Below are 15,838 nucleotides of genomic sequence, written 5' to 3'. Positions count from 1 at the left end.
AACGAGGAGCCATCAATCAGCTGTTATGATGACATCATGGTCTTTTACCCGACGACATCTTACTGTAATCTCTGTTAATTCTGTGTTTTCAGCAAAAAAAACACAAGGGAGGCAAAGAAATCCAAACACATGAGTGAGCATGAAGTTATTCCTGTGTTTGTGGCCTCCTCCTCCTCCTTCTCCTCCTCCTCCTCCTCCTCTTCTGTCCCAACCTGGAGACTGCGCAGATGCGCATCAGGGGGGAAAAAAGTGCCTGTGCAAGCAGAACTGAGAAAGTTCATAGAGCCGAGGTTGCAGGATGTCCCGTTAAGGAGTGAAAAAGGAAGAACAAAAAACACCACCAGAGGAGCAGAGGCAACACAAACTGACCTGCTGGACGGATCATAGCCTGGAGTGAACGACATTTTTTTCCACATTTCAGATTCTTCAGGTTGCCTGGGGAAAATGGGTTTCCCGGCGATACTTAGTTGTCGTCGGATTGTTCTCAGTTTGTTTTTGGCTCAGTTCGTTTTTCAAGCAATCTTTGCAGCCCCGTCGCCTATTATCAGGTTTCCTGGCGACGACACTACACCCAAAACAGACAAAGAGGTTGCTTTGGTAAGTTGTTATTGTTTGTTTTCTTAAAAGTGTCGAAATGGGTCAGTCAACTGTAAATAAACAGTTTTTTTTTTTAGAACTATAGGGTATTTTCTTGCATAAATCTATTGCACAGTAAAACTAAAATGACTGCAAATATGTATTGATATATTTTTTTTCTCTTTTAGCACTATTTGAATAAATTTTATGGATGCCCACAAGACAGATGTAACCTCATGGTGCTCAAGGACACGCTGAAGAAAATGCAAAAGTTCTTCTCCCTGCAAGAGACCGGAGAAATCGATGCCAAAACTGTGGAAATCATGAAAAAGCCCCGCTGTGGCGTCCCAGATGTGGCCAACTACAACTTCTTCCACAGGAAACCCAAGTGGCAGAAGAAAGACGTCACCTACAGGTCAGGAGAAATAACTTGACCTAATCCTTTTCCAAGGAGGCACTGTGGTCAAAGTGCCAAAAAGTGACTTCCTGTAACAGGCATTTATGACAACCTGGGGGCCACGGGGTCACTCTGAATCTGATTTATTATGCTCAACAAATGGGGAGAATTAACATTTTGGAGAGATTCTATGTTCGACATCAGGACTTTATACATAATAAAGTTTAAATACTGTAGTTGAGTCAACCCTGACTCAACTACTGAGCATACTGAGGGATAATATTTAGAATGAATCACAATAACACCACAGTCGTCAAGTTTGGGTCTATTTCCCAAAGCTGTGTATAAATGTATAAATTCAAAGCCACTGATTGTTTTCTTTTAGAGACCACAGCTTGCTCCCTCACACACACACACACACACACACACACACACACACACACACACACACACACTCCACCCACTGACCCTCTCTCCCTCACACACACACTCATAACCCCAAGTCCTCCCCCACCCCCACCAGTCATGTTTTGCTAACAGCAGCATTCCTACACAGTATGTGCCAGGTGTTTTGTTTTTGTGCTTTTTGAGCTTTATGGAATGGGTTTATTTATATCAGCGGTTTTTGTGTGAAGCCCTGATCTTTCCAGCCAGTCTGCAACATGTGTTTGTGATGGGGGGGGGGGGGGGGGGGGGGGGGGGAGTCTGCGAGCCAAAGACAATAACAAGCAAGAGATCATGGAGACTGTTTTCAGGAAAAAGGATGGTGTCGACAGGCGCATAACACAGTTTGCGGCTGGACATTGTTTCGGGAGGCATTTTTCACCCGATGACTCATGTTCTGTTATTCTGTCTTTTGCTGGATTCTCTTCCAGGAGACCCAGTGACATTGAATTTTATCTTTGTTTTACTTGCCCATGAGTGAATCTCCTCTGTTTTGCTCCACAGAATCCTGGGATACTCTCTTGATTTGGATGAGGAGGTCATAAATGATGCTTTCTTCAGAGCCTTCAAAGTGTGGAGCGATGTGACTCCGCTCTCATTCACCCGCCTCATGGACGGAGAGGCTGACATCATGATTAATTTCGGGCGCAATGGTATGCCAGTGTGTAGGGACAAGAGCGTGCATAGATTCTTGAAAAAATGCTCCAATTCAACTCAGATTCCCTTCTCAAGTGGAGTTTATGTGATCAAAAATCAACTTCTCCAACCCTGCCTTCTCCATCTGTCACATTCTGATTGATTGTCTTGGAATATGGAAAACTGTGAATAATCTTCAGATTCCAGAGACACTCACTAAGGCCATCTCAAGATAAAAAGTCAAAGACCCCCCTCCCCCCCCCAAAAAAACAATTTAAGCACTAAGACATCCATCTTTTGTTTTCGGTGAAGTTGCTTTCCACTCTTGCGAGACTGAAACTTTACCAAGTTTAAAAACAGCTCAACAGAAGTGGTGATGGAGCAATAACACATTCTGTTTTGGTGACTCGACACGCTGTCAGTCAATTTACAAAGAACGCCGTATAAAACAATGGGAATTGTGGTTGTGACACCGGTTGTTATGCTCAGTCCAGCTAAAATAAGCATTTTGATTTTGATATTTGAGAAGGAAAAATCAGCCGTTATAGGGCAGCTGAAAAAGCCACCACTGTAGAAGCCTTTAACTGTTGTTGTAGCATCATTAAGAAACATTTTGACCTTTAAATAAGCCTGCAAATGTCACATTTCCACATTATTCATGTGTTTTTGTCGCAAAAACACTCGTATCACAACTGGCACTTATTGATTAACTAACTGGCAGACAGCTGTACCTGAAAATTGATATTGATTGATTATCTTAACAGAGCACGGCGATGGTTACCCCTTCGACGGCAAAGACGGCCTCTTGGCTCACGCTTTTGCTCCAGGGGCTGGAATCGGAGGAGACTCCCATTTTGATGATGATGAGCAGTGGACGCTGGGAGATGGCCAAGGTAATGAGAGTGTAAAAGAGTATTTCCAAAAAGTCCTGGGGTTCAGTTTGATAATGGGAGACTTCTTGCAGATACCTTGTTTTAATTGTGTCTGAAGTTTGGCAGATCAGAGCCATCTGGGAGCTGAATACAAAAATATGATCTCTATTCCCTGCATTTTATATTTGCACCATTGACCCAGATTGTTGTCTGCATTTCCCATCATCCAGATCCTCTTGTCTGAATCTATCACACATGCAAAAACAATATGCCTCTTGCAGCACTTGGGTTAACACACCTGAAATGTCAGACTCTTGCTCTTAAAGTGAACATTGTAGAGATGCTTGCAGGTATAAAATCTTCCGTTTGGTTCAAAACGACGTCCATATTGTTAACTTGCAGGTATGGCAATGTCATATCAATGACTCATATCGATGACAAGCATTGCCCTGATCCTTTCTCTTTCACAGTGGTGAAGGTGAAGTTTGGTAACGCCGATGGAGAATTCTGCAAATTCCCCTTCCTGTTCATGGGCACCGAATACAACAGTTGTACGTCCCAAGGCCGTGACGACGGCTTCCTGTGGTGCTCTACCACCTACAACTTTGATGAGGATAGCAAATATGGATTCTGTCCTCACGAATGTAAGTATGACACACGGTTTCACCACTATCTGTCACTGTAGATAACATGGCACCGCGATGTCCTGTGAGTCGCACGTTACCCGGCCACAAAAACATGAAGACGTTTGGTAAATAGAATCACTGTTTCCTATAGAGGCAAAGTCATACTTCGTATCAGATTATCACCATGTTTTATGCTGCACTGCTTATTTTGGACAGAAAGAAAGTAGGTTGTACCGTATGCCAGGAAACTGTTTTTTTTTTTTTTGTTTGGAGCTGAGTGTGGAATAATTCTTTTCCAAGTTACCACCCCCATTTAATAAGACGGGGCTTTTTCAAACATTTTGTTTATCTGTGTTGTGTGTTGCTGTCCATGGTACTAACATGATCACATGCCCAGTACATCAAAACTGCCAAAGCACACATGTACAAAGTTGTTTTATGTGATGTGAACACAACGGAGGACTGTAATGGAGCCACCTGTTCTGTTTTTGTTGATGTAAAAATTTGTTTAATTTCTCCAATTATCTTAATTATTGTTATGGTTTATTTGCCTCTCTTTTCCTCTTTGTCCACTCAAGACTCAAATGGTCCTGGTTGTTTGCAATAATTATGTAACAAAATTGATCACAATTGTTTTCAATGAATCTGTTTGTAAAACTATGAAGTAGAAATTTAATAATGCGATATTGTGCCAAAAATACAATTGTCCAATCCTGTATATCCAGTATGTCATCAATAGTATATTTCTGCTGATTTCCTTTTGATCTGCAGTGCTGTTCACCATGGGTGGCAATGCAGATGGCACTCCATGCAAGTTCCCCTTCACCTTCCAGGGGGAAAAGTATGATGGATGCACCTCTGAGGGCAGGGATGACGGCTACCGTTGGTGTGCCACTACCGAGGATTACGACAGAGACAAGACGTATGGGTTCTGCCCCGAAACTGGTAGGTGGTGTCATCACATTGCAGGGACGTCCAAGTGAAAACGTGTCATTAACATGTTTAACTTATCGTGTATGGATGTGTTTAATTTTTTTTATGTTTGTTTAGATGCACATAGGACATTTGACTCTTTGTGTGCAGTACATCTGAAGTGCAGTGTGTGATGCCCTATCATGTGCCAGTCTACAGGAAAACTCTAGCTGGGCGTTCCAGTCTTGCTTGTGGTTTTTGCTGAATGCCTGTGAAAGTATTTTAATGTGCAGTTGCAGGGCTTATTTTCCATTTAGTCAGTGGGACTGGTTTTAGTGTTGAAGTGGGGAAGTAGGGATGGAGAGATAGTGAAATAGACAGAAAGTTGCAGCCACTGGGGCTTTTGTCTGTCGTTATTTAATGCATTAGGAATGTACCTTTGTTGTACAGACTTTAGCTGGTGTTGAATAAGATATGATTTCTCTTGGAAACAGAAGCAGTCTTTGCCAAAGTGAAAATGATCTCTGTGAAAGAAAATCAATTGGGGCGGGTGTGTTTTTTTTTTTGTGGTTTTATGCCGAGGTATTGATGTTGTGTGCCAGCTGCCTTCATTACGTTGTTGTCAATCATCTGTGTTGATTTCACAATATATTATTCACCGGAGTGTTGCGGAGAAAAGTTGCGGCTCGTGAATGAGTTTAAAAGAACAACAAGGTGAACTCAGGCTATTGCTCACTACCGTCTACTACTTCACTTCCTACTTCCTACCTAGGGCATGTGACTTCTGCTGCAAACAAAATTGCCCCTGGTGGACAATCCAAAAACCAACTCCACTGCATGTTATGTATTGTTTCCCCTCCTCCAGCCTTGTCAACAGTGGGAGGAAATGCTGATGGAAGCCCCTGTGTCTTCCCCTTCACCTTTCTGAGCAACACCTATGATTCCTGCACCTCATCTGGACGCAGCGACGGCAAGATGTGGTGCGCCACCACCAAGAGCTACGACGACGACCGTAAATGGGGTTTCTGTCCTGACCAAGGTATGAATGCAGAGGGCAGTATTGTGTGGGAGTAGCATAAGGCAAAGGAATGTGTGGAAGATAGTTCACTCACAAAAATTGGAATTTGTGGTTTTATTCAGTGTTTAATGATGAGTTCATCACACTCATTCACTCAGACTCTTGTTGTGTCACATGTTTTCAGGCTACAGTCTGTTCCTGGTGGCAGCCCATGAGTTCGGTCATGCCCTTGGCTTGGAGCACTCTCAGGACCCTGGAGCGTTGATGGCGCCCGTTTACACCTTCACGAAAGACTTCAGACTTTCTCACGACGACATCAGCGGCATCCAGGACCTCTACGGTGAGAGAGGAAATGTCATGTGTAGGGATGGCATGTGTCAGGGATCAAATCATACATTTTTGGAAACCAGGAAGTATTAATTGTACTTTGAGTGTGTAATTTATCCATCAACGTTTAAATACTCTTGTTAATCTCCCAAAATTAGGTGTGCCCACAGACAAGCCTCTGCCTCCAACTCAAGGTCCAGTCACTCCAATGGACATCTGTCAGGAGCCAATGGTCTTTGATGCAGTAGCACAAATCAGAGGAGAGACATTCTTCTTCAAGGACAGGTAATCACATCACACAACAACAAAACTAGTAATGTTTTAGTCTTAGAACAATCCATCCAAATTTAAAGCTCTTGATCATATTTTCCAAAAGTGTGAGGTGCAATGATTTCATCAGCTCCATATTTGCCTCAGTCAAAACTTATAAGCGCTGTAAAAAAAAATCTGCCAGAAATGATCTACGGGAAGATTGACAAACAAAACCCAATCGCCCACTTTATGATGTGTGATGTGATGTCAGACAGCCTACTCTTTGGCATTTCATAATAATCTTCTCCTAACAAAAACATGGAGTTTGACACGGGGGGCGTCCCGTTAATTATTGCACATATCAGTCTTCAAGTCTTGAAGATTGTGGTTTGGATGTTGTGTGTTTCATGATGTGACAATCGGTAATAGGGAGTAGCAAACTATTCATCTGCACATGCAGTGACAGCCAAAGTAGTCATCAGACATAAACACAGTTTACAGGCCTCCTCTCCCCCACTGGCACCAGTCATTCCGAAGTCCTGAAAGATGACTGTGTGTCTACAAGCTGACCGTCAAGTACAACTTTCATGTAGTGCAGTTTGCTCAACACTCTCTGAGAGTCACTGCATTTCCCACTTGCAGAACACTCACTCGCTCATCATCTACTGCTTTATGAGGGTCGCCAAATCTGCATGTTTTGTGCAACAAGCAGAAGACGCCACTGCTCAAATCTTCCTTTCTCAGCCGTGACAGGGAACTAGAGTGGACCTTATTATGCCAGAAAGGATGTAAACACCCCCCTCCCACTCTCTTAGCCGTTTCTTCCTCCGTCTTTGTTGACGTGGACGGAGCTGTTCTTCTTTGTTAATAGTAATAGTAACTTTCTGCTTCAAAAACTTGAAACGCATGTCCATTCAGGCTGCTGCAGAGCACCTGTACAAACATCCTTATGGATAGTGTATTCGATTCCAATAAAGCCCCTTAGATTGGCTGTATAATATTGACTCTGCAATGTCAGAATTTAAAGGACTGTGCCTCTAAGGAAATGATCCTAAATAAATGGGCCAGCAGACCTTCATACCAAAGAGTGTAGTCATTATTTTTTGCCTGCTTTTAATCCCCCCTGAACGTAATAACAGGGAGAAACACAAATCCTTGCTTTCAAACAGAATCACTTTTCACCGTACGGTGGCTCTTGTGCGCACATTTGCAGTGATCGACAGAGCGGCACATGAGCTCACAGTGTGCTCCGTGGAGCGTGAAAGTTTGGCCTTTGTGCTGGAAATGAAACTGGTCTGAGACTTTAAAGCCACAGCCTGAGTTACAAGAATGATAAACATACCTGCACATCATCGGCGTTCTTCTATTATTATTATTTTTTCTTATTATATTTTTTTAATCTGAGACACCGATGCAAACATACTGCCCTATGTTCCGATTGTATGATGACCCGCTCCTCGGTCGTCTTCTGCTTGGCCAAATTCAACAGATTTTCGAAACCATGCTGTGTTTGGTTCAGCAGATCAATGTTATTCTTACCTCTCTTTTGTAAGTATAATACTTGTAATAATAATATATATGATATGACTTGACTTTAACCTAACCCTAACCCAATGTGTCAATTCTTGAGAAGACTCATCCCCAAAGAAATTGAGGAAAAAGACAATGTCCCTTACCGTACAAATGTAAGATTAGTTAAATATCAGCGGAAGCCTGTTGTTCTGACCTTCACAGTAACGTAATGAGCTGCCTGAAAGCTATGTCAGTATTATAAGCCGGTACAGACTAAGCTTCAGAGAAAGAGCCATGCCCTCTGGGCTCCAGGACTTATTCTTGCTTGACTTTTCACTTGGAAAAGTTTGATCCCCTGCTTTTCTGCAGGCTCAGCAATATTTACGGTGTCGAACAAAACTCAGCATTAGAACGTGTCTGGAGGCTTAAGGAGAACTCAATTATGAAGTCTGCCTCACAGGAAGAGTTTGGCCAACCTGTTAATTATGTTCCTCGTGTGCTTATTACTGTAATTTTGAACAATTCTCAAAATATAACACGTGCCTGTATCATAAAAAAAAGTTTCCATTGCCTCAGGCTGTTTGGAACAATACAACTTTTCCTACAGTCATTATCCTTAAACCAAACACACACTGTTTTAGTGAAGATGTCAGTCAAAAATAATTGTAGCCCCAATCTGATTTTATACTGCACATGATGCAAGTATATCCCCAAGAACAGCAGGTAACAGGTAAGTGAAGTTGCGTGTTCAGTGTTGGACAAAAAATGCCTGATGTTGTATTTCCTTGGAGCTCGAGAAGAAGGATGGACTAAGGACCACGGGGGGACAGCTGGAAGACTGGCCAAGGGTGAGCTGGAGAGCCAGAACAGAGACAGAGAATGACAATGGCCAGGAGGCACAACAGACTGGCCGAAGCCACTGTGCCGGGCAGAGTTGAAGGCATAGACAAAGGTTGTACTCTCTAGTTGTCTCGCCTGAGGCTAAGTCCATTTCCAGTTTTGTTGAAAAACACATCAATTCGGCTTCAGATACATTTGTCATCTGAGCCCTGAAAACAGAGAAGTTTGGAGGCTGCGTTTGAGTCTGAGCAGCCAGAAACTGGCTGAAGTTAGCACCATTCAAATCCTGATTTGTTACACAATTCAATCAGCTATGAAGGAAAAGCTTAATTAACACCTCCTTTAAAGGGACACTGTGTAGTATTTATGGGTATATATGAGCCAAAATCCACTCTTTTATACATATTATGTGCTCCTGCATTGTCTAGTTTCAAAAAGTCATGTAAAATAACATGGTCACGGGCTGCTGTTGCATTGCCACAGTTTGTAGCGAGACGCCATGTTTCTACTGTATAGACAAACCCGAGAGAACAAATCAAGCGTCGCTTTACTTCCCGCCTCCACTGACGGAGCAGATACGATATACAAAAGACACACTTATACATATGAATAAATACTAGAAACTGTAACTAGAAATACTAGAAAGACGACGAGGACGACATTTGACCGGCTGAGGATACCGTAGCGCTCAGGGAAGGGAGGGGGTGAGCAGAGGAGCAGTTTGTTGTTGTAAATGTCAGCCTGTCCTCTAGATGTCACTATAAACTACTTACTTCACCTTTAAGCTTCAGTTTCATCTTTTCATCAGTCTTACAACAGATATTGTTAATATTTCTGTTTGCAGTCGCATGTGGAAGCCCAGTGTCCCAAATTGGTCACATTTGGTCACAAATTGTGACCAAATACATTTTTCAACTGAATGTTTTAAAATACTTCTGATACAGAGTTGAAATGCCCGTCTTGGAAGCCGGAGAGAGGGCTGGGTCTCTCTACAGGCGAAGGAAGTGACAGGTGAAGGTTGATTTCCTGAGTGGGCGGCTGTAAATGGCACAGTTGGGGCCACTCAAGAGACTAAGGTGGAAACCAGTAATGGTGGACTCATCAGGAAGTAATACAGGCCTCTGGAGGAAGAATTGGAGGCCAATGTCAAGTGGCTCCCGCCTCCAAGAAGGCTGAAAATAGGGGACACTGGTGAAAGCAGGCATGATGCGAAAGAGTGGCAAAGAACTGTAATCAATATCAATAAAATAATATTTAAATCTAGTGCATTGATGAGATAAGGAAAGAAAAATTTGGAGGTTTTAGGTAAATAATCAGGATTTTCATGTCTCAGTCTATTTCCAGCAAATCACATGCTCACAAGTTCCAGCATACATACATTTCCCAAATCAAATGAATACAATTGAATTGTCAATTTATTTTAGCTCAACAAACTGATCTATGTGATGTAATTAATCGGAGTCTGGTTCAGAATCCTGACACACAGAGCTTGTGCATGTGTTATATATGAGTGATATTCAAGTCTTCTTTTTTTATCATTATCCCAAAGCATCCTTTCACTGGATTTTTGCCTTTTTTAAAAAATAGGTCAGTGGAAAAGAGTTTTGGAAGCCATCGTTGTTGTGCAGCTGTGAATTGGAAATTCGGGGCAAGATGGGTCTTGTTCCGCTGGCGTCGGCAGCCTTAGTCCTGACGAGAACCAGATGCTCATGAATCAGGCCATTGTGGCTGGCTCAGCCAGTGAAGCACTTGCACTACAACCTCCCTCTTTCACACACACACACACACACACATATCCACCATGTCATCATCAAGCCCCCTCTGCTCCTCTCTAACTCTTGCCTCTCTACCTTCCAGTCACTCACCGACTTCTTCTCTGTCTGCCAGGTTCCTGTTCAGGTCCGTAAACTTCCGAAGTAAGCCCAAAGGCCCGATGCTAGTCGCAACCTACTGGTCCGACCTGCCTACCAAGATAGACGCCGCCTATGAAAACCCACTGGAGGAAAAAACTGTCTTCTTTGCAGGTATGCGAGAGAAGACAAGTCACTGTGAAGAGCTGAATTAAACACGACTCACTGTTTATATGATGTTACATTAACTGTGCAGCCATCAACCATGTGTGTCTGTGGAGACACAGACAGTTAAACTTCTATGAGTAAGAAAAGATCTCTTTACTTTTTGACTATTTGGATACTTTTCCATTAACATGAGGTAAAGCATTAGGAGAAGCAAGAATGTTGGCACTCTTGTTGTGTGTGTTCAAGTGTGTGGTTGTGTGGTTCAAGATGCATCCCTTGCCTCTAATATTTCAATATTCCTAAATACTAATTAGAATTACAGAAGATATTGACGATGTTAACAGCTGGTTTGGCTATTATGCAGATTTAATACCCAAAAGATTCTCACATATGAGATCATTTGATGAGTATTTCATGAAAGATATGGGTTGTTCTCCAGTCCTGTGTCAAAGTTATCGTCTATCGGCGTGGTGTAACTGTGTGTTTTTCTCCCAGGCAATGAGATGTGGGTCTACAAAGCAGATGAGTTGGAGAGAGGTCACCCCAAGAGGCTGTCCAGCCTTGGCCTTCCCGCAGACTTGGAGCGAATTGATGCCGCTTTCAACTTCAGAAAGAACAGGAAGACTTATCTTTTTGCCGGAGACCAATTCTGGAGGTGAGGGCCCACATTTTATGCAAGCGTTTTTGGTGAGCGCTGAAAACCGTTGTCTGACACACCCTGGCTTCTGCTTCTCTGGTTCAACTCTTATTCAGTTAACAGTTACGTCTGGTTTCATTTAGTGTTCAGCACGACCTTAGCTGCACCATAACAGCACAGCAGATGTGTTAGGCCTTGCACAACATGACAATTCATAGTGTCGATGACTGTTTTATCTCCATGGAAAAGTGTGAGTGTTGAGTGTTTGTTTGTGTATGTGAGGCAACACCAAGGCACTTCTTCATGAAAAGATGCACTGCTGCTCTTCTGTGTACAGATACGATGAAGATACGAAGACACTGGACGCTGGTTTCCCCAAACTTATTGCTGACTCATGGAACGGCATCCCAGACGAAATCGATGCTGCCTTCAGTCTCAATGGCATTGGTAAAAAAAAATATTTCTTTGTTTAAATAGTGCATCGGAAGTATGTATTCCTATAGTGGGAGCTGAAGAAGATTTTTCAGTTATGGTAATGCATGATAAGGAAGGTAAAGGCTAACATAATAAACACTGTGCAACCTCATTAGGCACAACGCAAATGTTCATTTTCGATTAGCATTAGCGTAGCTAGCTGTTGTAGCTAGTGTTTGTATTATTTTTTATGTATATTTGTATAGTTTTGTGTTAGCCCTACACTAATGCTAATCGTAGCCTCGCTAGCTTACGTTTGGAAACAGATTCGCCAAGTTAGCCGCAAAGTAGTAGCATGCTAATGCAAAATAAATATGTTCTCGCGTATTGGTGAATGGACACCGACTTCGTCGTTTCAGTATAACACCATGTCCTGCGGTGAACCGTGTGAAAACCGTGAGGACAGCCTCTTCACTCCACCTCCCGGCTCCAGACAGTGCAGCTGCTGCTGATGAGCCACTGCCTGCCTGGTGTAGCGTGATAAATCAGCAAAAATGCAGCGTGATAAATCAGCGAAAATTAAAATTCCTCAAAAAAAAATTAAAATTAAGGATGCACACCATCTGGCAATGCTAAACCTTTATCCAAAGTCTAAGGGCGATCTGATTAACGGTCAGCGAGATGGATAATAATAATAATAATAATAATATGCCTGTCACAGACGGACATACGCAACTTGCTTTATAGATAGATAGATAGATAGTTTTTTTTAAATTCATGACATCATATTCAAAAGCTGTTGAGGTATCGAACAAATAGTTGTCTAAATAGCTACCTGACCAAAATCAGGTAGCTGTAGCTAGATATAGCCTCATAAACCTGATCCATAAAACCAACAGAGAAGAACGACTGGAAAGAATTATTTCTGGTATGCAAAGCCCGTAGTTCCCTGACATGGTTGTTTAATGGAGTGGTGATCGGATGAGTCTGACAGTGGGAAAGTAGATATGTAGTACTGTATCTGTTTTGCAACTCCCCAAAACATGTCTTTGACTGAATAGTACTTATGAGCAGGGCATTAGAGGACAAGAAGTGTGATGAAATGTTGTCTTTATAGCTGCAAACTCTCTCCTCTTGAGACTCTGTCGACTATGTATCCTTGGGGGTAAGAGGTGCCATGTACATTTTTTGTCCATGGCAAGAAACCAGGGATTTTTCCATGACTACTTACTGAACGTAGTCCACAGTCCAGGAAGCATCACATAGCCCCTTCTCCGCACAGTGAACTAACAAATTCATATAAAGAAAGTCTGTGCCTGTTCCACAGAGGTGCCACTGTATGCTGCCTGATTGACTTAATCCAGGGAGAAAGAGGCTTAAATCCTGATTGAATCTGACTGCACAGTTAATCCATTAGCTTTTATTAGCTTGATTATTATTATTTTTTACTGATATTAGAAGGTAGTTTTTCATTTGTTTTGTATTAGCTATTTCTTACTGGAGCATTGTGATTGTTTTTTTCACAGATTACAGCTACTTCTTCAAAGGCAACCACTATTTCAAACTGGAAGACAGCAGCTTGAAGATCGTCAAGCTGGGTGAAATCACAAAGGACTGGCTCGGTTGTTGAGCGTTTCAAGAATTCCTTGCTTTTTCCTAATTTCTGTAATGTTGTCTGGCCTCATGTGGACACTGGCATCACATCATACACAACTTGAGGTCCCTGCAGTGCACACTGTTGTATGTGTTTTTGTTTTTTTTTGTATCTTGGCAACTATGCACGCTTCTGTGGGAGTTGTGTCCCTTTCAACCTGAATAACCAGCCTCCAGCTTTGTAGAAAGGCACCTTGTGAACTTGTACACAGCCTGAACATATAGACAACTGGATATTTGCTACATGACTGTTTGATTTTGACATTGAATGCTGATGCAGAATATGTACCCCTGTTTTTTTGTTTGTTTGTTTGTTTGTTTTTTTAAACTCAGGCATCAGGTATGTCCACGCTGCTTTGAATGCAGTGCTGTAAGATGTTGCTGTTTTATGCAAATTAGATGATTAAAAAAAAGGGCTGTTTTACACCATATGAGGAATTCATGTTGGCTTAGAGTTACTTCTAAGTCCAGTGTACAGTGTATATCGTTTAATTAATTTTCTCATTGTTGAGCAATACATTTGAAAGAATGAATTTGCACAATGTGTCTGACCGAAAATGGTGCTTTAGACTTTGCTTTTGCATATAGTCCTAAATATATTCACATATACACAACTTATATTCATTGTAACTATGTCTGATGGGACTACTTAGTATCCTCAGAAGGTAGTATTCGCAGGTATTACTTTTAATTTGGTTTTAGCACTTTTTTTTATAGGACTATATAAGGTAAACAAAGAATATGGAGGCCAGATTGTTGTCATAGCAACTCCGTGTTGCATGTCTCTTCACTAATGGTACAGAAAGAATAAAAGGCACAGGTTGCCATTTGTGGCTGTATAAGTTTGCTCCATGATGGATTCATGACAAGAATACTACAGTATTTTTTTTTACATTGTCTTCCCTGGGTTTAAGCAATACAGTATTGGTGTTTTGTGTTGTTTTAAATGCTTGTGCACTTTGTTATTGTCAACAATAAAGATGAAAGATGGTCAATATAATGTCGATCAGTGATCGGTGAGACTGACTGATTCATTTGGACAGCCTCAACAATGCGTTATCCCTAACCCCAATAACAGCCAGTACATTTACACAAACACAATTGATTGAATAACAAAAACTAACACAGGCACACAACCTAGACTTAAATATTTACACAGATTCAGTTTGACAGTTACTATGGTGCAGTAATAGCTCTCTGAACTGCTGGTGTGAACAAGCTGAAATCTACTCCGACCCACTGGACTCATTCTCCCTCCCAGTTCAAGAGTTGTTGTTGGATGGGTGTTGGGACAATGTGGGTGTGGACAAAAAGTTTATTTTCATGGCATCATTCTCGTTGTGCTATGGTAAATCAAAACACCACAAGTTGGAGGCAAGCCTTTTTAGGGGGGTTAACAATAGTTAGTAAATCATATGAGATCACATAGAATAGTCTAAATCATTGTGATTCTAATAAAATAGATCATTCAGAGATGTTGAATCTCTGGCCTTGCCCCGAATCATAAACTGAAAAATGTTTCTCTTACCCTCTTTTGCCTTTGGCAGTCTGAGGTTAAGCCAGCAAGCTAAATACATATCTTTGTGTGTCTGAGCTCATTTAACACTGTCATGCCAGCACTGAGCCAGTAGTTTGGAATGAGGACTTTTCAAATCCCTGGTGAAGGGTGTTTTATATTTTTTTTGTTTTTAACCAATACAAATCATATGCAGCCACAAAAACATTCACTACATGTTGACTAGTTATATCTGTGTGCATAAAAACCCTTTCACACAGACTGCAACCGTTACATATTACACATTTGAATTTATGAGATGTGTTCATTCCGTAAATAGATACAGATACGCGAATGCAATCTATGACAACACATATACTGTAATGATGATGTGAACTTTCAGGCTGTTAACTATAATTGTGATCATCATTTCCAAATTTCAAAAATAATAATCCTGATTAAATTCAATCTGCACTGCAGCAATTGTGGCATTTATAATTGTGGCATCATTTCTTTTCAGTGAACAATATGAATTTGCAAAATCACCTTGCTCACTTCCTTTTAGTGTTAAATGTCTCAGAGTATAAACTAATGTATTTTGTTCTAAAATATAGCAAAGTATGAATAGAACGTAGCATTTCTATCAAAATACATAATGTACTTGAGCACTTTTCCATTCCTGTTCAGCAGTATCTCTGTGTAAAGGGGGTGGGGGGCTCTCATGAGTCACGACTTCCTTTGTGGAGCATGATCAAGTGAGGTTTTGCATGAAACTGCGCCATCTTGTGGGTTTTGATGAGAAGTACCATTGATTGTATAATGAAAATGCTCATGTTCATTTACAAACTGTGAATGATATCCAGAAAAAGGACACATGGAGGCCATTTATTCTGCATCTGTCAGTTGTGAACTGGTTGTTAAAACTGTGAACATCAGAATGATAAGAAAGTGAATTGGCTGATCTGAGTAGTTCAGAAACTGCTGATGTATTGGGATTTTCACACACACATTACAGGCAATGGTCAGAAAAGGAGAACCAATTCTCAGGGTGAAAGATCAGAGGAGAATGGCCAGGCTGTTTTGGTATCTAGAAAGACAACAGTAACTAAGAAGACCAGCTATGAATGCACAACATGTTGAATTTTGAAGCAGCTGTGGGACCAGATCAAACTAAGTTAATCAGCGGAAAAATATCATTTTCATTCGGGA

General features: G+C 41.4%; 1 protein-coding gene across 1 annotated transcript; it reads left to right on the top strand.

Moving 5' to 3' along the window:
• The first annotated feature begins 263 nt into the window (after positions 1 to 263).
• On the top strand, positions 264 to 14,126 carry mmp2 (matrix metallopeptidase 2). The gene is made up of 13 exons (XM_083901177.1): positions 264 to 597; positions 765 to 991; positions 1,922 to 2,070; positions 2,818 to 2,946; positions 3,396 to 3,569; positions 4,323 to 4,496; positions 5,329 to 5,502; positions 5,666 to 5,821; positions 5,967 to 6,093; positions 10,300 to 10,436; positions 10,926 to 11,085; positions 11,405 to 11,514; positions 13,008 to 14,126. The coding sequence occupies exons 1-13, from the start codon at positions 445 to 447 to the stop codon at positions 13,109 to 13,111; spliced, it is 1,974 nt and encodes a 657-aa protein (XP_083757303.1). The 5' UTR covers positions 264 to 444; the 3' UTR covers positions 13,112 to 14,126.
• Positions 14,127 to 15,838: the final 1,712 nt, after the last annotated feature.

This window comes from Microchirus variegatus (genome assembly GCF_963457635.1).
Source record: "Microchirus variegatus genome assembly, chromosome: 14".
Lineage (NCBI taxonomy): Eukaryota > Metazoa > Chordata > Actinopteri > Pleuronectiformes > Soleidae > Microchirus > Microchirus variegatus.
Note: the sequence above shows the minus strand (reverse complement) of the source record. Positions and strands in the feature narration are given on the sequence as shown.